This window comes from Melitaea cinxia, chromosome 26 (genome assembly GCF_905220565.1).
Source record: "Melitaea cinxia chromosome 26, ilMelCinx1.1, whole genome shotgun sequence".
Classification (NCBI taxonomy): Eukaryota; Metazoa; Arthropoda; class Insecta; order Lepidoptera; family Nymphalidae; genus Melitaea; species Melitaea cinxia.
In genome coordinates, this window is record NC_059419.1 from 11,173,198 (window position 1) to 11,198,719 (window position 25,522).

Sequence of the window (25,522 nt, forward strand, 5' to 3'; positions counted from 1 at the left end):
GGCTCGCTGGTGGGCACGCCCGCGCACATGGCGCCCGAGCTGCTGGCCGGCGCCTACCGCGCGCCCGTCGACGTCTACGCCTTCGGCATCCTCTTCTGGTAATATCCCACTACTGGCCGACCTGGGCTTCTGCGCCGCCGCCGCGCTGCTGTCGGGCTCGCTGGTGGGCACGCCCGCGCACATGGCGCCCGAGCTGCTGGCCGGCGCCTACCGCGCGCCCGTCGACGTCTACGCCTTCGGCATCCTCTTCTGGTAATATCCCACTACTGGCCGACCTGGGCTTCTGCGCCGCCGCCGCGCTGCTGTCGGGCTCGCTGGTGGGCACGCCCGCGCACATGGCGCCCGAGCTGCTGGCCGGCGCCTACCGCGCGCCCGTCGACGTCTACGCCTTCGGCATCCTCTTCTGGTAATATCCCACTACTGGCCGACCTGGGCTTCTGCGCCGCCGCCGCGCTGCTGTCGGGCTCGCTGGTGGGCACGCCCGCGCACATGGCGCCCGAGCTGCTGGCCGGCGCCTACCGCGCGCCCGTCGACGTCTACGCCTTCGGCATCCTCTTCTGGTAATATCCCACTACTGGCCGACCTGGGCTTCTGCGCCGCCGCCGCGCTGCTGTCGGGCTCGCTGGTGGGCACGCCCGCGCACATGGCGCCCGAGCTGCTGGCCGGCGCCTACCGCGCGCCCGTCGACGTCTACGCCTTCGGCATCCTCTTCTGGTAATATCCCACTACTGGCCGACCTGGGCTTCTGCGCCGCCGCCGCGCTGCTGTCGGGCTCGCTGGTGGGCACGCCCGCGCACATGGCGCCCGAGCTGCTGGCCGGCGCCTACCGCGCGCCCGTCGACGTCTACGCCTTCGGCATCCTCTTCTGGTGAGGCCCGCTCCGCTCGCACCTATCTGATACTCTTGAATCGCTTCAGCCTGTATACCCTTTAGGATAATAAGGTACATTAGCATACGGTGCGTCTGAGAGTAAGCGGTTTATAGGCTTATAGCCTATGGACGCCAACAACATCAGGAGGATTACGCCTCAGCCTGTAATATCCCACTACTGGGCATAGGCCTCTTTCCCCATGTAGGGGATCAGAGCATAATCCACCACACTGCTCCAGTGCGGATAAGCGGATATATTCCCTACTATGAGTAACGATCGCTATCAGGTGTGCATGATAACGACCGGGACCGACGGTCGGAAGGACTGCACAAACACCCAGACCAAGGCAAATATCTGTATGGCCAATACACATGTTTGTCATGTGCGGGGATCGAACCCGCAACCGCCAGCGTAACGGGTACAATCCATGGCTGTGACCGCTGCGCCAACGCGGCGTCATATTAAAAATCGGCCGCACTCCAGCGGAAATCGAACCTGCATCTAACGACCGACCGTGTCGGCGCTCTAGTCAATTAAACTATGAAACGATGTAATATATTACAAAATAGCATTGTGTCGTCTCCTGTCAAAGATTTTCATTGTAATATGAAACTTTGAATAGTTACGGGTCTCTGTAAAGAACTCACTATAGACGGCGCCACGGTTCGCTTAAACCGAATATAAAATCATCATATCAAAAATTTCGGTCTAGCGGGTACATCGTACACACGGTCAGTCGGAGACGCGGATTCGAAACTCGCTGGAGCGGTCAATTTGTGATATGATATCAAAAAATGTTTAGAATTCCTAATGTGTGGGTAACACAAAAATAAAATCGTACATATCTATCTAATATATAAAATTCTCGTGTCGCGGTGTTTATAGTTAAACTCCTCCGAAACGGCTCGATCGATTCTCATGAAATTTTGTGCGCATATCGGGTAGGTCTGAGAATCGAACAACATCTATTTTTCATCCCATTAAATGTTAAGGGTAGTCCACCCCAAAATTATTATTTTTTAATTTTTAGATAAATCATATATTTTTTATTTCATTATGATTTGGCGTTGAAAAATACATACAACCCTGAATTTTCACCCTTCTACCACCAACCCCTATTTTTAAATACCGTTTAGCGGCAAGACAATGTTTGCCGAGTCAACTAGTATCTATTTAAATGAATAAAATGGGAGTGTCTGTTTTTAATATTGAAGTCATTGCTTTTTACTAAATGCATATAATACAATTTGTTGTCTGTCTGTATATTTGTTCCGGCTTATCTCTGAAACAGCTGGACCTATTTTCACGGAACTTCCACTGACAGATAGCTGATGTAATAAAAAGTAACTTAGGCTACTTTTATTTTAGAAATTTATTTATTTTTATAACTCTGTGAACTGAAAAATAACTTTTTTGTTAAATTCCATGCTGACGAAGACGCGGGCTCAGCTAGTACCTAAATATAAATATCGTGCCTATTAGACTGATTGTTCCAACAATAAAGAAGCACGCGGAAATGTTAGGATACCCTAAACACAGGTTGCTAATTAGTCACGTAGTTATTGCACGTCCAACTATTAAGAAGTTTTGTTGCCACTCTCGGCATTAATACGAAATGGCCTTTCTGTTGCGAAAAAGCAAGCGTAGATACATTTAGTTCTATTTTTTACAAGGTAACTTATTTTTTTTTTTAACAAGTTGCCCTGCTGGCTTTGAAATACACAGTCTGAAGACGGGCAGCAGCGTCTTCAGTGCGACAAAGCCAGTACTGCGGTCACCAACCCGCCTGCCCAGCGTGGTGACTATGGGCAAAACACATGAGTTCACATTATTTTTGGCGTAAACTTGTGGAGGCCTATGTCCAGCAGTCGACTGTATAGGCTGTAATGATGATGATGCCTTGCTAAACTACTTTGAGGAAAGAGAGAAGAAAATTAAAGGTATCTTTTAAAATGCTAGATTCAATATTTTAAGTGGACGTAATGGTGTTTTCAGGTACTTATGTGCCGGACATATCAGACTACCGGCGGCGTTTGAATCGTTCCAGAATAAAGAACAACTGTGGAGCAAAGTAAAACGAGGTACTGTATTTTTGAGATTAGTGGATTAAGCTCTAACCCTTCACCACGGAGAAAGAGGTCCATGCCCAGCTTTGGGATGTTACAGGATGAATTAATCAATAAATATACTTTTCAGGCCTTCGCCCCGAGCGTCTTCCCCACTTCTCCGACGAATGCTGGGAGGTTATGGAGTCTTGCTGGGCCACAGAGCCCTCACAGCGAGCCCTATTGGGCGACGTACAACCAAAACTTGAGGCTATCCTACAAAAAGCCCTTGAGGAAGATCAGGGGTCGCTTGCCTATGAACAAACGGAAGATAGGTCGGATGAAAGTCTAGATATGACTGATTTACACGTCGATAGGTGGCGCGAGTGAATGATTTCGTTCGATCTTTCGTTTATTGTAATTGAACAAAATTAAATGGAACTCGGGTCAAGTACACATGCTAGCTACTTTGATATAACCGGTTTTTCAAAAGGTGTGAATGAGTGAGTGAATGAAATCTTTAATTATCGTAAGGAATGAAATGGAATGAAACTCAGGTCATATAACAGGTATGCTACGTACTTTGATATGACCGGTTTTTTTAAGGTGTCAAATGAATGAATGTGATCTATAATTTTAATAAGGTATACAATTAAAATGAATTCGGGTCATACAAAGTACACGTGACTTCGATGTGATTGGCTTCTGTAAATGTGTGAATGAATTCTATGAATATACTAAGAAAAATAATTAATGCTATTCTCGTTCATACAAAGAAGTAAAGGTAAAATTGACAACTTTGTTATGATCTGGTTTCTATAAAGGTGTGAATGAATGAGTGAATGAAATATATAATTGTATGATGGAACAAAATACTAAAAAATCACAATTAATTCAGAAACAATAAATTAAATAAGATGTCTAATTGTAGTACGGAATAAAATTCAGGTCACAAGACGGTATGGATTATGAATAACTGGGGTACGACCAGTTACTCTACTGACAGTTATGTACGATTGAACGAATGAATGAATGGGATGGATGATTGATGAATAAAGGCAGTGCTATGTGTTACATTGTGGTTTTATGAAATTATTTTTATTATAAATATTGAAGATTTAAACTTCGTTTTTAAAAAATTGAATCGACAGTAATAAGATTCTCTTACTATTAATCTTAGTCTTGTCATCCATACCGAAATGTTAGCACATTGCAGAACGAATAATTCCTAATTCTGTCACTATGTAGTTTATATCTCGATATTGCTGGGGTATAGCTGGAAAGGTTGCTATATTCAGAAAACGCTTAGTTTTATTACTTACGATCCGTTCGACAGTCGTGTTCGTTTTCGAAATAAAGATACCGGGTTTAAGAGAATCAACCTTTGCTAAAGATTTTTTTTTTAGTCAAGTGCGAGCGTTTTGAGTGAATGTGATATTAAAAATAAGTTTTTGATGAATTTGTGTTCTTATATTAGATTTGGAGAGAGATTTTTTATAACATTCTGTTTTATAAGTACGCTGTGATAAGTATAATGAAGTAAGATCTTATGAATGATAATATTTTTTTTAAATAAATTTAACTTTATAAATGTCATAATATGTAACAATAATTGTTTAATATAAACTCAAAAAAAAAAAATACAGTGCCTTAAAATGTATATTATACTGTTAACAGAAAACACAACATTAAAAAAAATGCGTTTATTTTTTCTCACTTAGTAATAAATTTGTGTTTATTATCTAAGCAAACTCATTTCAACTAATCAATTATAATCTGTCATTTTTATCATATGAAAATTTTAAAAATAAAACTGTCATTTATATTCCCGCCAATATAACTGTCATTGTATTGTCATATTTATTTTTAATAAACTCTTATTACGCTGTAAAAAAACTGTTCATTTGTCACAAATAAACATCACAAAATATAATTTAATTTTTGTAATTAAGTATTAAAACTGTAACTCAAGTGTAATTATAGATCTTCTCATATTAACAGAAATTTCTCTTAGAAATTTTCTGAACAAAACTCAAAATCAAATCAACTTTATTCAAGAAACTTCAAAAACGCTTCTGACTCATCATTTTACAAATTCAAATTGTATTCATTTAACTTATATTTACTGGAGTGGAGTTCACTCCTTCAGATCGACTGACTAAATAGAAACAAAAGGCTTACTAGTCTAAGAAAAATATTAATACCACATCAAATGGGAATTCAAATAACGCCATCTATCGATGATACGTTGCGACGCGATGGCGTTATTAGAAAACGTCGCCTTTAGTCTTTACGATAGATGGCGTTACGAGAAACCCGACGTTTCGGATACTTTACAGCAACCATGGTCACGGGTGTCTAAAAAACTTAATAAACCGCGATAAAATCCGGAAAAATTGTTTCATTATATATAATATATTGTTATTTTCCAAATTTTTGTCATTTTATCTAAGAAAACTATATAAAATGTCTAAGAAATAAATTTTCAACATTTAATTTCTTCGTACTAATTTCTTCTAAGTCAATCAAAGTATGATGTTTTGTTTCATCATAAACGTGATGATAGTTTTAGAGTTTGTAAAGATATGTGTAATAATATTTTAATAAAATATTACTATTTTCTTTTATTAAAACTTGTTTTAATTATTATTAACATGTTACCCTACCAAGCGGTTTCTACCATCTTTTTGAAGTTATACTTCAGTTGGCGCGTTATGGAAAAATAATGAGAGTACATTTTTAAGTTCCGCCCACACACCGTCACAAAAAACCGACACCCTGAAGTTAGCTAGTCAACGAAGAAGAAGTTAGCAACGTGAAGTTAGCTAGCCAATGGAGTATAACTTCTTACGTGCGTACATAAGTACACACACTTTTTTTCTGAGTATATCGCATTTTCGTCCAATTTTCATTTACATAATAACAACATACCTGACAATAAGCACAAAAGTAAAGAATTCTAATTTGTAGTTTTTCATGGAGATTCATTGCTATTTATTTATTTATTCATTCCATAATCTTACATCTAACATTACAGGATATTATCCTAATGCGTTAGTGTCTTTGTCGTATTAAATGCATGTCATATGAAGATAAAAATACAAAAATTGACATCACATTCAATTCCATTAATACATTAAACAAACAAACTATATTATTACTAAAAATCCACAATAGTCAAATTACATAATCTATATTAATAAAAACTATAATAATTTCATCACTTAAATAATTTTCATTAAAAATAAAATCTATTAAAAACCAACAGATATTTTTTTTTATATGTATATATCACTAGGTCGGCAAACAAGCGTACGGTTCACCTGATGGTAAGCGATTACCGTAGCTTATAGACGCCTGCAACACCAGAAGCATCGCAAGCGCGTTGCCGACCCAATCCCCCAACCCCCCCAGGAGCTCTGGTCACCTTACTCACCAACAGGAACACAATACTGCTTGAAAACAGTATTATTTAGCTGTGATCTTCTGTAAGGACGAGGTACTACTACCCCAGTCGGGCTGCTCCATATTTTGAGCAGGAAATTCCTGCTGTGCCCTACCTCGGTTAAAATAAATTTAAAACCTAGTCAATAAAACTAAAATCCAATTAAATACATGATGATTTATATAGAATAGGAAAAAAAAAATTATAAACCAGACCGAAAACACCTTTCAAACTACTTTTAGATGAAGACCTTTGTTTATAGTATAAGTCAGACAATCCATCATTGACGATGTTTTAAATAATAACCGGGACTGATGTCCGAGGTATAGTAGGAGACCTAAAAGGACGTATATCATTACCAGAAGAAAATATTTATTTAAGAAAATAAAGCATTAATAAGAATTTAGTTGTTCTTTCTTTTTCACTTATATGAATCAACTATTGGTGGCTATTTTACCGAATTTGTTTCTTTATTATTTAGCTATCATCTTGCATTATATAACGATGCAGAGAGGAAACGCTTTACAAAGAAACGGAACTTAATTTAAAAACAAAACAAAAAACGAGTGTGTTTTAGACCACACGACTGAAGTAGAACTTCTTTAGCTCTGTCTAACTTATATCTCCCTCTCAACTTCGTTCACCTCGCTCGGTCACACTTTTCATAACGCTCTCGTCACGCATTCACCAGCTTACTCCCCAAGTAAAGCGTGCGTAAAGAATTTTTAGTTAAAAAAATAGTGTGCTTGAGATCAAACGACTGAATTAAAACTTACGAAACGTAACTCTCTATGTTCACTAACTTACATCTCGACTTCCGTTCGCACGTCCAATCACACTTTTTGTAACTCTCGTCACGCATTCGCCAGCTAACTCCCAAATCAAGTGTACGTAAAGAAGTTTTACTTCGAAAACCTTTGTCTATTTCACTCTACACAGTACTTACATAAGGAGCAATAAACTGACATTGCATTACCATAATTATTACTTTTAGACCGTTACATTTAATATGAACATCCTAACTCAGTCGTCCGTCCATAAACGGGAATTATGCTAATTTTGTCGTCTCTACCCCAAATGTCAGACGATTTTAGACTTTGTCCTATTGAAATAAGTCGTATATTTGTGTATCGAAATATCAGTTAAGCCTTAAATCTTAAGGGACTTCATAATGTTGGTCGTTTCGTGATGTTTTGTTACACAGATAATAAATAAATTATAGTGAAATTTTATTGATGCGAATTTCGGAAGTACATTAAACAGTATCCCGAAAAATTCTGAATATTGTATTGATCGTAACATGTGGCATTATTTTTGTATACCCTTTAGAATAATAAGGTATATTATACACACACATACATGTACATACGACACGCCTGAGCGTAAGCGGTTATAGGCTATAGCCAATGGACGCCAACAACATCAGGAGGATTACGCTTCAGCCTGTAATATCCCACTGTTGGGCATAGGCCTCTTACCCCATGTAGGAGAAAGATCAAAGTTTTATCCACCACGCTGCTCCAATGACGGCTGGCGGATATATTCCCTACTATGAGTAACGATCGCTTTCAAGTGTACATGATAACAATGGGGACTGGTGGCTTAACTCGCTCTCCGAGGCACGGTGGGGAGACCCACAAGGACCGCACAAACACCCAGACCACGGCAAACATCCGTATGGCCAATACAAATGTTTGTCATGTGCGGGGATCGAACCCGCAACCGCCAGTGTAATAGCCACAAACCATTGTTGTGACCGTTGCGCCAACACGGCGTCAATCATCAGGAGGATTGCATGCTTGTATCCCCCCCCCCCTCCCTGTCAAATACTCCATTTGTATTATCAGAAGCTCTGGCTAGCTTACTTAACAAAGTTACCGCAGTTGAGTTATGAGAGTCTGACTGATCTAGATTACTTAGATTACTCTAACTGATAATTTCTGACTACTTAAATTTGAAAAAAAAGTTGCCTTTGTTCATCTTTTATTATGCAGTCATTGTGATGTGTGTGTGGTTGCTTGTACATTGCTTTGCAATATTAATATCCTTGTAAAGAAAATAATACGATGTTCAAGCAGATAGGTACAAATAATTTGTACGATTTTATTTTTGTGTTATCCACCCATTGGGAAATTCTAAACATTTTTTAATATCATATCAAAAAGGTAGACCGAATATAAAATCATCATATCAAAAATTTCGATCTAGCGAGTACATCGTTCCATAGCTTAATTGGCTAGAGCACTGACACGGTCAGTCGGAGACGCAGGTTCGATCTCCGCTGGAACGGCCGATTTTTAATACGATGCTAAAAACGTTTAGATACAGATAAGTTTCGTACCAAATTGATAATCCCTTTTAGTACAGATCACTGATCACTGTATATAAATTTGGTGAAAATTTGACGACCTCGTAACTTTTCTCTCGACACCAGCTCCTGTTTGACGAATGCTCTCATATCAGGAACCCCAATGAAGGGACGGAAATTTGCATAATATACGGATTTCGATTCGCTCGCACGCCGCAACTTACTAAATAATGGAAATAATGCATGCAAATCGTTTGGTGATTTAATCAAGAACCTAGTTTTAGAATTAAAAAAAATGTAGATTTTGTATGATATAGGTCGTTTTTTCTGTCGACAATTTAATGGACCTTTTCTTTTTCCATTTATTCAATTTAGTTATTTAGGCTAGGCTACAAACAGTGCCAAAGTAGCATAAACTGTTTCTTTATTTTAGAAAAACGTACAGTTTACAATATTTCATATTATAACACAAATTTAAACTTCACTAGCCTAAAAAGTTTTTACTCCAGCTAAATTGGCAATCTCACGTACAATGGATCTAAAATGTACTAGACCATTATCAAATTAAACACTAAGCCCATTACAATTTTACAATATAGACATTAATATCGTAAATCGTAATTTATGTATCCTTTTAAGTTTTCTTTTATTTTAAAAAAATAAGTAGGTATATTCGATGTCATCGTAAGTAGGTAATGGTTTACTTCAAATAAATCAAAAAATAAATGAAAGTATTGACGGAAAAACAAATAAGTGTGTTTGGAAATTCAAACACGGCCGAAGTGAAACTTCTGACAAGTAGCCTACGAGAGAGATGTATATGCTTATTTTTTTATACGGTCACAACATAAAACTTAATGTATCAAATTAAAAAAAAACCTACAAAAAAGTAAGCAACAATAGAAAATTAAAAACTAGCAATGAAAATAACGTAAAAACTTTTTTTATCATACGAGTAAGAAACGCTTTAACGCTTCACACTCGACGGCACCAAAAAATTTTCACCTGTGTCGTGGACCGGAAACACATAAACACACATAAACACACGCCCAGGCATTTACCAATACAAATATTTGTCATGTCCGGGAATAAAACCCATGACCGCTGGGTCAACGCGTCCTCAAATCATATCATCATCAAAACATATCAGTAAAAATTGGTGAAGAATTTCTCTTGAAAATTTTACTATTATACTCGATCATTTAAACACAATAAACCTCGAACCTCGTGATACACCCAGATGTGGTACCTTGAACAAAATTCGTATCTAAATTATTCACACCGTATTTTCCTCAAACTCTCATTTTCTTGATATTATCAAAAGTAAAAGCACGTAGTTACTCTAAAAAGGCGAGCCACGATACTGATATTAAAGGCACGTTACATTCCTTTATATATAGAATGAATAAAACAAAAGTATGTCAGCTTAAACATGTGACCGGAGTTACTCTATTTTACGATTTCATGGGAATTCCAGAATCAAACCTAAGCAATACTCTAGCTACAAAGTTTCTAGATCTCCAGCTACCTACCTACAAAGTTTCATTAAAATCGGGCTAGTCATTTTTGCGTGAAAGAGTAACAAACAAACATCCATCCTCACAAACTTTTGCATGTATAATGCTAGTAACAAATAGGATTGTGCAAATACGACCGTCAAACAACTTTGTCTAGGCCGGGTATTCGACGCCACGCTGGCGATAATCAGCTAAATCCTTTTCAAATAGCCCTTCGTGTAACTCGGCCCTTGTGACCTTGTTAACCCTGTCTACGCTCGTGATTGGGAAAACGAGACGAAATTAATAAAAAATTTATTCCGAATGATAAAAAGTTATTTTTATTTTTTGCTCTAATTTTTTTTACGAATCAGCGTGTAACATCTCACTGCTGGACATGCGCCTCTTTCTCTATATAGGAGAAGGATTGGAGCTTATTTCACCACGCTGCTCTATTGCATGTTGGCAGATATATTCCCTACGTAACGCAGTAACGATCTCTATCAGTTGTACATGATAATAACCGGGAGTGACAGCATAATGTGCTCTCCGAGGCACGGTGGGGTAACCCACAGGAAAGATATATTTGTACAAATATAAATATCCATCCCGAGTGGGAATCGAACTTAGAAACTATCGATGTTTTAAGTGCCTAGGCGCACCAATACACCAGAGCGGTTATTGAATTTTTCATTATTATAACAAATTTTTATATCTCTACAAAATTCTGTACCTCTCAATCAGTAGTTAGTATAATTTAGTTTTGTAATTTTGTATAATTTAATTTGTTATCTTTTAATTGTTTATTATTTAATTGATGATTGTATTAAATTTTTCTATTTGTTTTTGTTTGTCTTAATTGTTTATTTTAGTGTTGCTTGAATTATTTATATTTTATATTTCTGTATGTGATTTATCGATTATTTCTTGTTAATGTGTTCTTTTTGCTCATTTATGAATTATTTACTGTTGGAAACTTTGCTGGTTTGTGTATTGGCTGTATGAATTTATTAATTTACTGTATTATTGTACTGTATGTTTCCTAAATAAAATAAAATAAAAAATAAAATACCTATTCAACTACTTAAAATCTCTTTTTTATCAAGTTGTGACAAAGTCATTTTACTAGGAATGTTATCTAGACAAGCGTGACCGAACGATTGCTAGCACAATTATGCGTAACGAATTAAAACATTCAATTACATAATTTTAATAATATCTAATGGTTATGGCACATATAAACTGTGGAGTAAATATTCACGGACAACGTCATTAATTATTTGGTACAGTTTCTTATAATTGTACTTGTGGCATTAATGATAGGTATGGTATAGGTTTATTAATAAAAAACAACCGCTCTGGTACAGTCGTGCGTTCGCCGTGTAAGCGCTTAAACCTCAGCGGTTTACGGGTTAGATTCTCGATCGGGATTTATATTGTAAAAATATTTCTAGCCGGTTTTGATTTCTGTTATTGTGGGTCTCCTCACCGTCCTCGGAGAGCACGTTAAGAACACGCCTTTATATTACGAGTCGTAAAGTGAAGACGGTTTTTTCGTTCATGAACACCATTATGCCCCAATGTTGACACATTTAATTAAAACGCAAAATAGCAAATTCCAATACGCGTTAAACTTACTATAAAACAGATTGTCAGCGAGTGTTGTGTCTAAACTTATTATTTTGACATCCTTAAAGGATGTGCAGCTAAGTAGATTTCAAACATAATACGCCATCAGCGCTAATGAGCCGTGTCAAGAGGCGATAACGCGCTTATCTCGTCGATAGTTCGAACAGCTACCGGGAACAATATTTTACTAATAACAATGCATCTGATGTTCTGGAAAATCTAGAATATAGCTCGTCATTCCGTCATTATATTGTGTTACAATGCTTTGAGTGTGATGTTGAATTTGTGCTGTTTGTATTTATCGGAAAGTATGTTACACTGTAACAGTAGTTTCGGGATGACTATACTAATATGTATGTGGCTACGGCACCAAAGAATATAGCCAATCCCTCTTTTTCCGTGGATGTCGTAAGAGGCGACTAAGGGATAACAAGGTTCCACTACCACCATGGAACTTAAAAAGCCAACCGGTGGCGGGATAACCATCCAACTGCTGGCTTTTAAATACACAGGCCGAAGACGGGCAGCAGCGTCTTCGGTGCGACAAAGCCAGCCCTGCGGTCACCAACCCGCCTGCCCAGCGTGGTGACTATGGGCAACACACATGATTTCACGCATTTTTGGCGCGAACTTGTTGAGGCCTATGTCCAGCAGTGGACTGCAATAGGCTGGAATGATGATACCAATATATATAGATACGTTAAGGAGAATCTAAAGAATTCTTCTCACATTATTTTTTTGAGGCGAGATAAATTGCGATAAGGATAAAGTAAATACTTTTCTTATAACTATTCTATTCTATTCTACTAATCACCAGTATCACTAGTTGTGGATAAAAGCTATCTTGCAAATAAGTTACGATTAAACTTTAGCAGCAGGGGGTAGATTAGACCGTTTTTTAACCGACTTCCAAAAAAGGAGGAGGTTCTCAATTCGACTGTATTTTTTTTTTTTTTTTTTTTTTATGTATGTTACATCAGAACTTTTGACCGGGTGGACCGATTTCGACAAATTTTATTTTAATCGAAAGGTGGTGTGTGCCAATTGGTCCCATTTAAATTTATTTGAGATCTAACAACTACTTTTCGAGTTATATCTAATAATGCGTTTTTACTTGACGCTTTTTTCGTCGACCTACGTTGTATTATAGCGCATAACTTTCTACTGGATGTACCGATTTTGATAATTCTTTTTTTGTTGGAATGGGGATATCCCTAGTTTGGTACTGTGATAAGGAAACCAGGATCTGATGATGGGATCCCAGAGAAATTGAGGGAAACTCTCGAAAATCCGTAATAACTTTTTACTGGGTGTACCGATTTTGATAATTTTTAATTTAATCGAAAGCTGGTGTTTATCATGTGGTCACATATAAATTTTATCGCGATCTGATAACTACTTTTTGAGTAATCTTTGATAACCCGTAGATGCTTAACTGGTTTTCGTCGATCTACGTTGTATTACTTGTCGATGTAATTGAAGTCGGTTTTTTTTTCGTTTGCGAGCAAACACAATTATTCTAAATACTTTCGACATGGGGTCGGAGTCTGTGCTTAAACTACTCATCCATACCAGTTCTCGCATTTATTCTTCTCGCGCTTTCATTCTGCATACTAATTTCTTTAGAATAGACCGTTAGAATTTATGACTTCACCTCAATTAAAAAGTTTTTGATACATATTTACGGATATAAATATCTAAGAAATATAGTGAAATTCGATTGTGAAAAAAATACTACATTTGAATTTTTATCTGTTGGATATCTTTATCCGTCAAAGAAGCTTTTGTTTTAAGTTGCTTACCTTAGAGACAGATGACTGCGGGTGTGTGTTGTAGATATTTATTTATTACTAGCTGCCTGGACAGACTTCGTTCTGTCAATTTTTTTTTTTTTTTTTTTGGTATTAATACCTTCCGTGGGCCTTAAGGAGCATACAAAAAATAAATCAGCTGAATTGATCGAGTCATTCTCGAGTTACGCGCTTAGCAACATTCAATTTTATTTATATAGAATTTATTTATTATTATTCAATAGGATTATTCATAACTGATGAAAATGACCCTAACTAATCTGTTGTACAGTTTATTCTAAGTTCTAGTTTATATCGTTCGAAACACGAGTTCCATAATTACGTAACGAACATTTAACTGTTAAACACATATACAGATATCATATACTCACACCTATTGTTATATTTCGAATGTTTGTAATATCTAAAGTGCACTTTGTCGTCAGCTATGCATTATTATTTGGTAATCTCATTTACAACGCACAAATGGAATACAGTAGTTACGGCTGTCAGAGCTTTGATTGTATGACGACACAGAGCAGGAGGAACGGTTAGATTATCATAATTAAAACTATCACAATATACGACTATTGTTAGTAGAAACAAAATATAGCGGATGATTTATTTATGTATTGTCATTGATTGTCTCTATTTAGCATGATAGAAGTGAAAACTTCATTGTCATTCAATAGTAATCAAGCAATAACGTAATAAGTCCCGGGTTCACCCGATCGAGCCTTTCACCTCAGAGCGTGACGGATCAGCCTAACTTACTACCTACGAAAAAATGTGTGTGCGGTGCGCTAAAAGAAGTATATTTATTTCCATATAGTAAGCCTTTTGTTGTGCCTGTTTAGACATTCGATCTGAAGGAGTAAACTCCAGTCGTGCGTCGGAGCTGACAGACACATTTTTCTACTGGGGAGTGTATAGATGATTTTTTCTTAGTCGAAAGCTAACGCTTTTCATATGGTCCCTTTTAAATTAGACAGATATCTGATAACTACTATTTGAGTTGTCCCTAACAATCGGTTTTTACTTGACTTTTTAGCGACCCGCGTTGCATTACTGGTCGATGTAATTGAAGTCAGTTGTTTTTCGTTTGTGAGCAAATCCATTTATTTGTATAAACATGTTTTTCTGTGATACTCTGTGGCAGTAGGATTCTCGTATAGACCGGGAGGTAGACGTATACTCTACAAACATACTTAGGTGCTGACTTTACAATATGGCTTCATCAATAATGTTGAGGGTGTAGTGATAACCGAAACTGGCTGTTTTGATGGTAGTCGCGAGTTCGATCTTTGATAAAAATATTTGTAAATATATTGTTGTGATTTCAACCTTTATTTAGTATATATTTCTAGAATATCGATAAGAGATTTCTGTCCTACTGAACGATGTTGAGTATGCTGTTCGTTAAATAATAGCATAAGTAATTATGGCCTCACAGACAGAAAATATACAATACATTCACGATTCAGCCTCTAATATCCCACAGCTAGGCATGGGCCTCTTTCTCCATGTAGGAGAAGGATTGAAGATTAATCCGCCAGGCTTATGGTTGTTGCGCCGACGTTTGCGGGTTCGATTCTCACACATTACAAACAATAGTATTAGCCATATAGATTTTTGTCTTAGTCTGGGCGTTTTGTGCTTATCTAATATGTGTGTTTTCGTACCCCGACACCGGAGAAAATTCTTTTTGGGGGTCGTTAAGTGTAAAGCGTTTATTCATTTATTCAATCCGTACTTGATGTGTGTCGTAGACTGAGGATTTATGTTGTATATGCCTCAGGGTCCGCAACAACGCTTATATACTCAACAGGGGCTATTGACTGTAAAGGTGATATTGTTAATCTTTTTGTATTTCTTAATGACGAGTCTAACATTTTTATTATGTACCAACTGTTACCTGCGGTTTCACCTGTGTTAATTTACAGGAAAAAAGCTACTAAAATATGATTAAGCCTTCCTGGGTAAATGGACTACCCAACACTAAAAGAATATTTCAATTCGAACATAAAAAAAAACACTACCATGGTTAAACAAACAAACTTTTCAGCTTTATAATTTTAGTATAGATTAATGTCCAAACACAGTATTTTTATCCTATTGGGTCCGTCAAATGAGAAATAGCAGTAAATTCACATTCGCTTCCCGGACTAATCGTAATGAAAGGAAGTTAATTACATCATCATCGTTCTCACAGTGTGTCACAGCTTTATTCAATTAGGCCGGCGACACACGAGCGACGTAATAAACCCCATACATCCGACTAGCAGGGGATGAAAAATTATATCCGCCTTGTGATCTGTCAGATTCATTTGATATTGCGAGCTTTTACGAGCTTCGCATGTGTATCATGATTTTATAAATTAAGTTTGAACTTGAATGATTTACGGCCAGTTAAACTGACGGTTAGACGTCCCACTGCTGGGACAGGCTTTTCCTATGTGACAATGGCTGTATCATGATTCGCCATGTTGGTCTACTAGGGGTTGGTGTTTTCTAGCTCTAACACAGATATGGTCTTAGTAGCATTGTATTTCACGCAGAAAATAATATTACAGAGTTTTTAATCATTGACAGTTTTTAACCGACTTCTAAACAAAGTAGGAAGTTCTCGATCCGATTGTTCTTTTTTAAAGTACTACAGACAGATTTCGACGATTTTTTTTAATGAAAAGGGGTGGTCTCATGTTGTCTCGTTTAAACTAAATTGAGATCTGACAACTATAACAACCATAAATAAAAATAAATAAATGTATTTTATGTATACTATTTTATTTCCAAAATATTACGTCAACTCATTTTAGCGCACGTCACCGAGACTGCGTGTACTTCTAACGTGTGTGATATTTGATTTATGAGACAGCTACATCAAAGCAATACATTTTCTTATAACTCTTTTATTGAGTACTGTTATTACAATTGGAGAAAAAATTGATAACCCGTTGACGTAGTAGGTATACCTGATAGCGATTGTTACTCATGGTGGGGATATTATTAATAATATACTTTATTGCACATTCGACGTAGAACAAAATTAACAATACAAGAAATTACAGTCACAAATCGTGCAACCAGGCGATCTTATTGTTAAAAAGCAAACTCTTCCAGTCATATAATGAAAGTTAGATAGATAGAAATGTCAGATAATGAAAGGAATATTGCTTTGCAGATGGGCAAGTATATGTATAATTAGACACACTATACCTTTACATACACAAAAAATATATAAATACAATAATTGAATATATATACAACTTCTTGGTAATTTTTATAATCATTTATTAATTTAATGTAGTGAGTTTAAAATAATAATATAAAAATGTTAATGTGCTTTCAAATACTTTTTAAATAAAGATATATGTTGGGCAAGTCTGGCCACAGTTCGTTCCATAGAAGATGGCTTTGTACAGCAAAAGAGTCTTTGGTAAAGTTTGTTCTGTGAAGGTGTACCAAGATATTTGAAATTCTCCTTTAGGTAAACACGTGTTGACGGATGAAATAATACACACTAAAAAATGGATAATGTATGAGAATTCCGCCGCAAACGAATAAGTTGAACCAGTTGAGCTTTATACGAAATTCCGAAATGTGGTCATATTTACGCAAGCCAAATATGTATCGAATCACAACATTTTGATGGCGCTCAAGGGATATTATTCAACTTGCACGATGGTAGCATAAATAAGGTAAATTTGGACAGATTTAAGCAGAGCTAAATTTTAGCTCCAAACTCTGTCTCTTCTCAATATTTTTATTAAAACAGCTACTTCAGAATCGAAATTGAATTGGCGATCATAAAATAAACCCAAATACTTATTGTAAATTAGTACCGATAGCTAAATATTATGAATAATACAATAATATATTTAACTCGAAAATCCGATCAAACTGTGTACAGCAAAAAGTAGTAAAATTGCCTTCAGGTGAGGATAAATGCTCGAGAGCGGTTCGCAAGGCGGCAATTAGCTGTTCCCTCCATTATTAGTCTGACGTCGCTCTGTTACATACGGACGGACAAAAATCCCGCTATTTCTATTAAATTTTCTGTAGTTCATCATACATATTTTATTTATTTATTTATTTTATACTTTATTGTACACCACAAATATATTACAAACAAAGCATAAAGATAGTTACAGACAGTGAAGTACAATGGGCGGACTTATGGCTAATTAGCCATTTCTTCCAGACAACCCATCATATTATCTGCTGCGTTTGTTGTGTTTTTAACTAACTTCAAAGAAGATGGAGGTTTCTCAATTCGACCGTATATATTTTTTATGTATGTTCGCGGATAACTTCGTCGTTTATGAACCGATTTTGCTGATTCTTATTTTTTTTTTTTTGTTAGAAAGGGTACATCCCAAGAGTGGTAGAACCATGATAAGGAAACCACGATCTGATAATAGCATTCTAGGGAAATCGTGGAGAATCTTCGAAAATCGCAGTTTTGTTACAAATTGTGTCATAAATCTATCAGTAGGTGGCGACACCGGAGACAGATAAATGATTTAAAACGGCTGTTACTAGAGAGTGTGGACAGTGCAGTGATTATTATAAACCAGTTTTTAAATGACTTCTAAAAAAGGAGGAGGTTCGATATGTATGCTACCTCAGAACTTTTGACTGGGTGGACCGATTTATATGATTTTTTCTAAACGAAAGGTGGTTCATGTCATGTGGTTCCATTTAAAATTGATTAAGATCTGATAACCACATTTTTATTAATTTCCACAGTTCTCGATTTCAGACTACTATTTATTTCCGTTAGTACGCTTCAGCCTGTAATATCCCACTACTGGCCATAGGCCTCTTTCTCCATGTAGGAGAAGGATCAGAGCTTAATCCACCAAACTGCTCCATGCGGATTGGCGGATGTATTCCCTACTATGAGTAACGATCGCTATCAAGGTGTACGTGATAACAACCGAGACCAACGGCTTAACGTGCTCTCCGAGGTACGATGGGGAGACCCACAGGGACTGCACAAACACCCAGGCCACGCCAACCCGCAACCGCCAGCGCAACAGGTACAATCCATGGCTATAACCGTTAGTATTCAACTTTAATTTTTATTAAGTTCCGTATTTATAAACACAAGCCGTGTGTATCAAAATCCGATCATCCCTGGTCGATCAACCGGGTAACGACTTACCGCTATTCTCGATCGCTTATTTGATTACATTTCACTTTAATAATTTTAATCATTACGTGACTAGAACGGGTAATCGGATTTAATCACATTTGTGGTTGTAATTAAGATTAATTTGTTGTATTGTAATTTAAATATTTTATGTAAATATTTAGTTTAACTGTTTTAGTATTAATGGAAGTTTTGTATTAGCGTCTTATGTTTTAGATAGATTATTATGTTAGTTGTTTCTAAGCGTGAGGGATTTGTTTTGTTTTCGTACGTCGATGAAAACAATTCGTCCTTATTATTTGACGACACGTTAGCGCAGCGGTCACTGGCTGTTGTGACGGTGATCACGGGTTCGATCCCCGCTCACGACATGTTTGCTGTGGTCTGGGCGTTTCTGCTTGTGTATTGTGTGTGTTTCCGGACACAGGAGAAAATTCTAATGGCGGCTATTTGCTACTTTTTAATAGTAATGCTAATTTTCTTAAATTTCCTTTATTAATTAGTAATATTAAATATAATTTATATTAATGTGAACTAAAATAAGAAACAAAATTAATCAAGTGTAATGTGTCTTAAAATTGACGCCGCTTTGGCGCAAGCCATGGATTGTACCAACCCGCATTGGAGCAGCGTGGTGGATTAAGCTCTGATCCTTCTCCTACATGGGGATAGAGGCCCATCCCAGTAGTGGAATATTACAAGCTGAAGCGTATATGTCTTAAAATATTAAAAAAAAATCCCCTAATGTATTAGGGGGGAAAATTTGTATGGAAAATCTCTAAATTATGAATGCTTGGAAACAAAGCTGCAAGGTTGGGTGATGTTACACCCCTTAAGGTTGGTTAGAATCAAAAATGTGAATATTAAATTTGTATAAATATGAATATAAACACAGGAATGTTAGCAATGTTTGAGTGTACATTCCACAGGCTTCATAAGTAAAATAGTTTAATTTTGCACACTGAATAATATTTAAAATTACTAGATTTCTGCGTTTGTAATTTTATTTTAGTTTAAATTAACGATGAAACGTTGGCGCAACGGTCACAGCATTGGTTTGTGGCTGTTGCGCTAGCGGTTGCGGGTTTGATCCCCGCACATGACAAATTTTTATGTAGACCATACAGATGTTTGTCGTGGTCTGGGTGTTCGTGCACTCCTTATGGGTCTCCCCACCGTGCCTCGGAGAGCACGTTAAGCCATCGGTCCCGGTTGTTATCATGTACACCGATAGTGATAGTTACTCATAGTGGGGAATATATCCGCCAACTCGCATTGGAGCAGCGTGGTGGATGAAACTCTGATTGTTCTTCTACATGGGGAAAGAGGCCTATGCCCAGCAATGGGATATTACAGGCTGAAGCGTTAAATTAATTAAATTGAAACTCATTGTTGCGAATTGTAAATGCGAAATTTTGTCATGATCAAAGAGGAACACTCTTTGAATCAAAAAATATTGAACTACTAGCTGACCCGGCAATCGTTGTCTTGCCGCTAAACGCTATTAAAAATAGGGGTTGATGGTAGAGGGTTGAAAATTTAGGGTTGTATGTATTTTTTAATGTTGTATCATAAAAAAATAGAAATTAAAAATTTTGTCTAAAAAATAAAAAAAAAATTTAGGGGTGGACTACTCCTAACATTTAGGGGGATGAAAAATAGATGTTGGCCGATTCTCATAGATACCGGATAAGCACAAAAAATTTCATCAAAATCGGTCAAGCCGTTTCGGAGGAGTATGGCAACGAAAACTGTGACACGAGAATTTTATATATTAGATAATGAAACTATTATTATTATTGTTAATTTTATCCTATTATCCCATTATTTCCAAAAGATTAATAACTTCTTGTTCGAAACTCCAACACGCGTATTTCAATAAATAATAGTAATAAAAAAATGTGTGTGTGTACAAACTACTGAAAAGTCGTAAGAAGGTAAGCCTTTGCTAGTTTTCTATTGAAGATGATCATCGTCTCGTGGAAAAGGTTGTAAGCGCCATGTAAAACGTGTCGCTTACGTGTTTTGAACAATACCCTATTATATAGCATTCTCTCCTATACTTATGTGTTTCTTTCTTAATTGTGACTCATTTTCGATTCATCGAGTTTCCAATCACAATGATTCCAAAGAAGTTTCACTTCAAAAAATATTTGGGATTTTGTAACAAAATAAAGTTTAAAGAAAATTATCAACATTTTGTCTAGTAGGGAAAAGTCGACAAACTGTTACGGGGTAGCGAAGCTAAGATCCCCGTAGTAATTACTAGCCCGTTGGCGCAGTTTGTAGTGACCCTGCTTTCTGCTCCGAGGGTTGTGGGTTCGATTCCCACCCCGAGTCTGGGTGTAATATAAATATTTATTTATATATTTATATATGTATTATTTATAAGTATGTTTATCGAAAAAAAAATATGTAGCTATATACCAGTTGGCTGTTACCTATAACACAAGCATTAAGTTGCTTACTTTAGGAACAGACGACCGTGAGTGTATTGTGTGGATATTTATTTATTTATTTGTAATTAATATATTTTTAGTTGTATCTACATTAGTTACACAAAAATCATTTACGTTAACGTATAGTCATTTGCGAAAATTGTTTTACGAAATAAAATCCACGTATCCTCGACATTGTAAGCTTTGAATTACTAGCCGTTTCATTTTAATTATAAAACCCTTCTGGTCCCACGGGCCCTCATGAAAATAATTGCAAAGGGCCCTCAAAGAGTGCTACCTGCCCCCTCGGGGGTAAATGGAGCTCTCGTACCCTTTTTAAGTTTAGCATTTTATCCTCGAACGCAGAACAACGTGATGATTGGATATGATATCAATGTGACCGGTATAAATAATATTTAGATTTTTATTTAGAGTTTAAACCCATTTAATATTCATCTTGAATATATCGGTGTATTTAACTCAAGTTTTCATCTAAATACAATGTACAAACATAAGGCATCTCACGTTAATTAAAATTTAATTGAGTGCTGCACGTTGACTTCATTAAAAGCTTAAAATACTGGCTCTATTTGAAATACGTGCTACAATAAAATACGCCTTGAAGACGAATAGCTTCTTAATAGATGTTTTGACAGGCTTTATATTTGATAACTTATTCATCATCATCATCGTCATCACTTCAGCCTATCGCAGTCCACTTCTGGACATAGGTTTCCACAATTTCGCATCAAAAATGACGTGAACTCATCTGATTTGCCCATAATCACCACGCTGGGCTGGCGGGCTGATGACCGCAGGGCTGGCTTTGTCGCACCAAAGACGCTGCTGCCTGTCTTCGGCCTGTGTATTTCAAAGCCAACAGTTGGATGGTTATCCCGCCATCGGTCGACTTTTTAAGTTCCATGGTGGTAGTGGAGCTGTGTTATCTCTTAGTCGCCTCTTACGATACACACGGGAAGAGAGAGGGTTGCTATATTCTTTATGACTGATCTATACTAATATTATAAAGAGGTAAGATTTGATTGTTTGTTTGCATTGAATAGGCTACGAAACTACTGAACCGATTTGGAAAATTCTTTCACTCTTGGGAAGCTACACTATCCGCGGGTGACATAGGCTATATTATATTTAAAAAAAATAGGGAAAAAAAATATTAAGAAATTTTTATTACATAGCCGAGCTCGGGTGCTAGTGTGATGTTTAAAAGTAAACAAGTGCACTTTAGACCACACGACTGAAGTAAAACTTCTTTGGAAATAGGCCTGCACTGTGTCTTAGATATACGAAACGTAACTGGCTATGAGAGAGAGGGAGAAAATGAAAATGGGTGCTCACACCTCTCTTGTTCGCCTCGCCCAGTCCCACTTTTCGTAACGCTCTCGTCACGCATTCACCAGCTTAGTCCTCAAGCCAAGCGTAGATAAAAAAGTTTGACATCAAAAAGTAACATAATAATTATAACCACTAGGTATTAGAATACATTTAAAATCGGCATAGCGATTCAACGGGGAAATGCTGCCAGCATTCTTGGCACAATTCCACGCGGACATGATTTATACCAAAACTATCTGTAAATATTTAGTTCTTAAGTTGTGAATTGTAAATATGTATAATGTTTAATACACTATTAATAATTTTTCTTTAAAATCGAAGAATTGAAATAGTTACGTTTCGCGCTTACAGCTCCGAGTTTCTGTTCTGTGTCCGGTGACTGAATGGAAGTGGTTTAGCAAGTTTTTATGGAATTCAAATGATCGTGGCGTTGAAATGAAGACTGTTGGTGCGGTGAGAACATTATATTCTTTACTTGTAGCTATTTTAGATATATCGCATTAATGACAGCGAGGCGTGAAACATTAGCAAATGGGAAAAGCTGCTGATGTTGTTCTATTTATGATTGTGGGTTGAATTTCAAGTATTATTGCTTATAATTCATCTCGAATCTGTAAAAGAAGTCACCACTCTCCCTTTTGTTCTCTACTTCTATTTCCTTATTTTCTTTTATATTCTCTCTTTCTTCTTAAGGAGAGAGAGGGAGAATTCTCCCTTTTTTCTTGTAAAGTTTTTTAGAAGAGAATTAGTAGTGAAGTATTAAATATACGGAGATTTGTAGCCCAGATTTGAATCCTCTGATATATACTTCACGTTGTCACAACTGGAACACCTTAACTACTTTTTTCACTGTTCCATATAATACTATACACTACTAATTAGAAATCTAAAACTGCATCTAAATAACAAAAAAAAATAAAACTGTCTGCAAACCAAACGTTATGCATATATATATATATATATATATATATATATATATATATATATATATATATTAGTTATATGTATGTTTATTGAAAAAAAAAATGTAGCTATACCAGTTGGCTGTTATCTATAACACAAGCATTAAGTTGTTTACTTTAGGAACAGACGATCGTGTGTATATTCTGTAGATAAAAAAAAAAAAATAGTTTTTAAAACATTCGTAACGATAGTACGTCACACTCGTATATCCATTTGTAAAATACCCGCCAAAATCCATTCAGCCATTTTGAGTACGAGCGGATAAAAAACGCAGACACAAAAACAATAATAAAAAAAACTGATCTATTCTTTTTTTCCATAAAACTAAGAAAAAAAGGAACACGGCCAGATACTTAAACGTTATTTATACAGATTCCATTTCCCTTAAAACAAAGCACAAGTGGTTCTTTGTATTCACTGTCGAAGTTATTAAAGCCATTCACGAAGCTGAACCCTAACGTTGAAATTTTTTTAATTAAATATCCTTTTCAAGGTTTAAGCTAACAGAATCCACTCCGCTGCATTGAATGGCGTCGCTAAAATAAACCCACCTCTTTACAGAATACATTTCATTCGCTTTGGAACGATTGGAGATTGTCATTTGACCGAAACGAGAAGCGTTTTATTTGAGTCTAAAATGTTTATTATGTTTATTAAATGTTATTATTAATTAAATATTAATTTAATAAAATTAATTAATTTATTATAATGTTTATTAAACGGCGAAAGAGGAAAATGTATATATTTGTTATTTAAGTAGTTTAGTTTAACTGAGGTAGGACACAGCAGGAAATTTTCTGATCAAAATATGGAGCAGCCACAGCTAAATAATACTGTTTTCAAGCAGTGTTGTGTTCCTGTTGGTGAGTAAGGTGACCAGAGCCCCTGGGGGGGAACTGGGGATGGGGCCGGCAAAGCGCTTGCGATGCTTCTGGTATTGCAGGCGTTAACAAGCTACGGTAATCACTTAACATCAGTTGAGCCGTACCCTTGTATGCCGATTTAGTTACATAAAAAAAGTAAGTGAGTAAATGCCTCTCACTACGAGGATTTGTTGATTGTTGTAACGTCTGATGATAAGCAGTTACCATGGCTTATGGACACCTGCATAAGTCTTACAACCTCTAATATTCCACTGCTGGGCCTAGGCCTCTTTCCCCGTGTAGGAGAAGGATCAGGGCTTAATTGACCACGGTGCTGATGCTAATCCGGGTTCGCGAATATATTCCCTACTATGAGTAACGATCGCTATCAGGTGTACATGATAACAACCGGGACCCACGGGTTAACGTGCTCTCCGAGGCACAGTGGGGTGACTCACAAGGACTAAACATTTTTTTTTAATCATATCAAAAATCGACCGTTCCAGCGGGCATCGAACCTGCATCTCCGACTTACCGTGTCGGTGTTTTAGCCAATTAAGCTATAGAACGATGTACTCGCTAGATCGAAATTTTTGGTATGATGATTTTATATTCGGTTTAAGCGACCGTGGACTAACAGCCAGACCGGAAATAAATATTAGTATAAACGCAAATCGCTGTTTTTAGTTATGTTTAGGCACCGCTGACACCACACACGCACCATTAAACCAGAGCTGTCGTCTTACGGGCAGTTTTAGTATTCTATCAATCTCTGAATTTGCTTTCTAGAGATAAAATTTGAAGTAAGCTCCATATAAATCGTGTCATAAATCTATCGCTAGGTGGCGAAACCAGAGACAGATAAATTATTGAAAACCGCTGTTACTAGAGAACGTGGACAGTGAAGTGCTTATTAAAAACGACTTTTTAACTGACTAAGATTCTCTGAATTCGACTGTATTTTTTTCCATCCGGCTCGAAGGACCAAAAAAATCTGTGTGGTACAGTCTATGGTTGAGTGAGAGATGACATGTAAGGGAAGGTATGAGGGAAACCAAACCCAATGAAAATCGATCTAACGCTAAATTTATTAAGATTATTTTGAGTATGTATAGGCAGAAGTACAGACGTCATTTGACGTCATTCGTAGCAAAAAAATATCA

At 36.7% G+C, this 25,522-nt stretch overlaps 1 protein-coding gene across 1 annotated transcript in view; it reads left to right on the forward strand.

The window, feature by feature from the left end:
- The window catches only part of LOC123666479 (dual serine/threonine and tyrosine protein kinase-like), a 28,987-nt gene extending 25,621 nt beyond the window's left edge, over positions 1 to 3,366 (forward strand). The window contains exons 21-22 of the mRNA XM_045600570.1: positions 2,867 to 2,952; positions 3,068 to 3,366. Of these exons, the coding sequence (XP_045456526.1) occupies positions 2,867 to 2,952; positions 3,068 to 3,306 (325 nt within the window). The 3' untranslated portion in view covers positions 3,307 to 3,366. The remainder of the gene's footprint in view (positions 1 to 2,866; positions 2,953 to 3,067) is intronic.
- Positions 3,367 to 25,522: the final 22,156 nt, after the last annotated feature.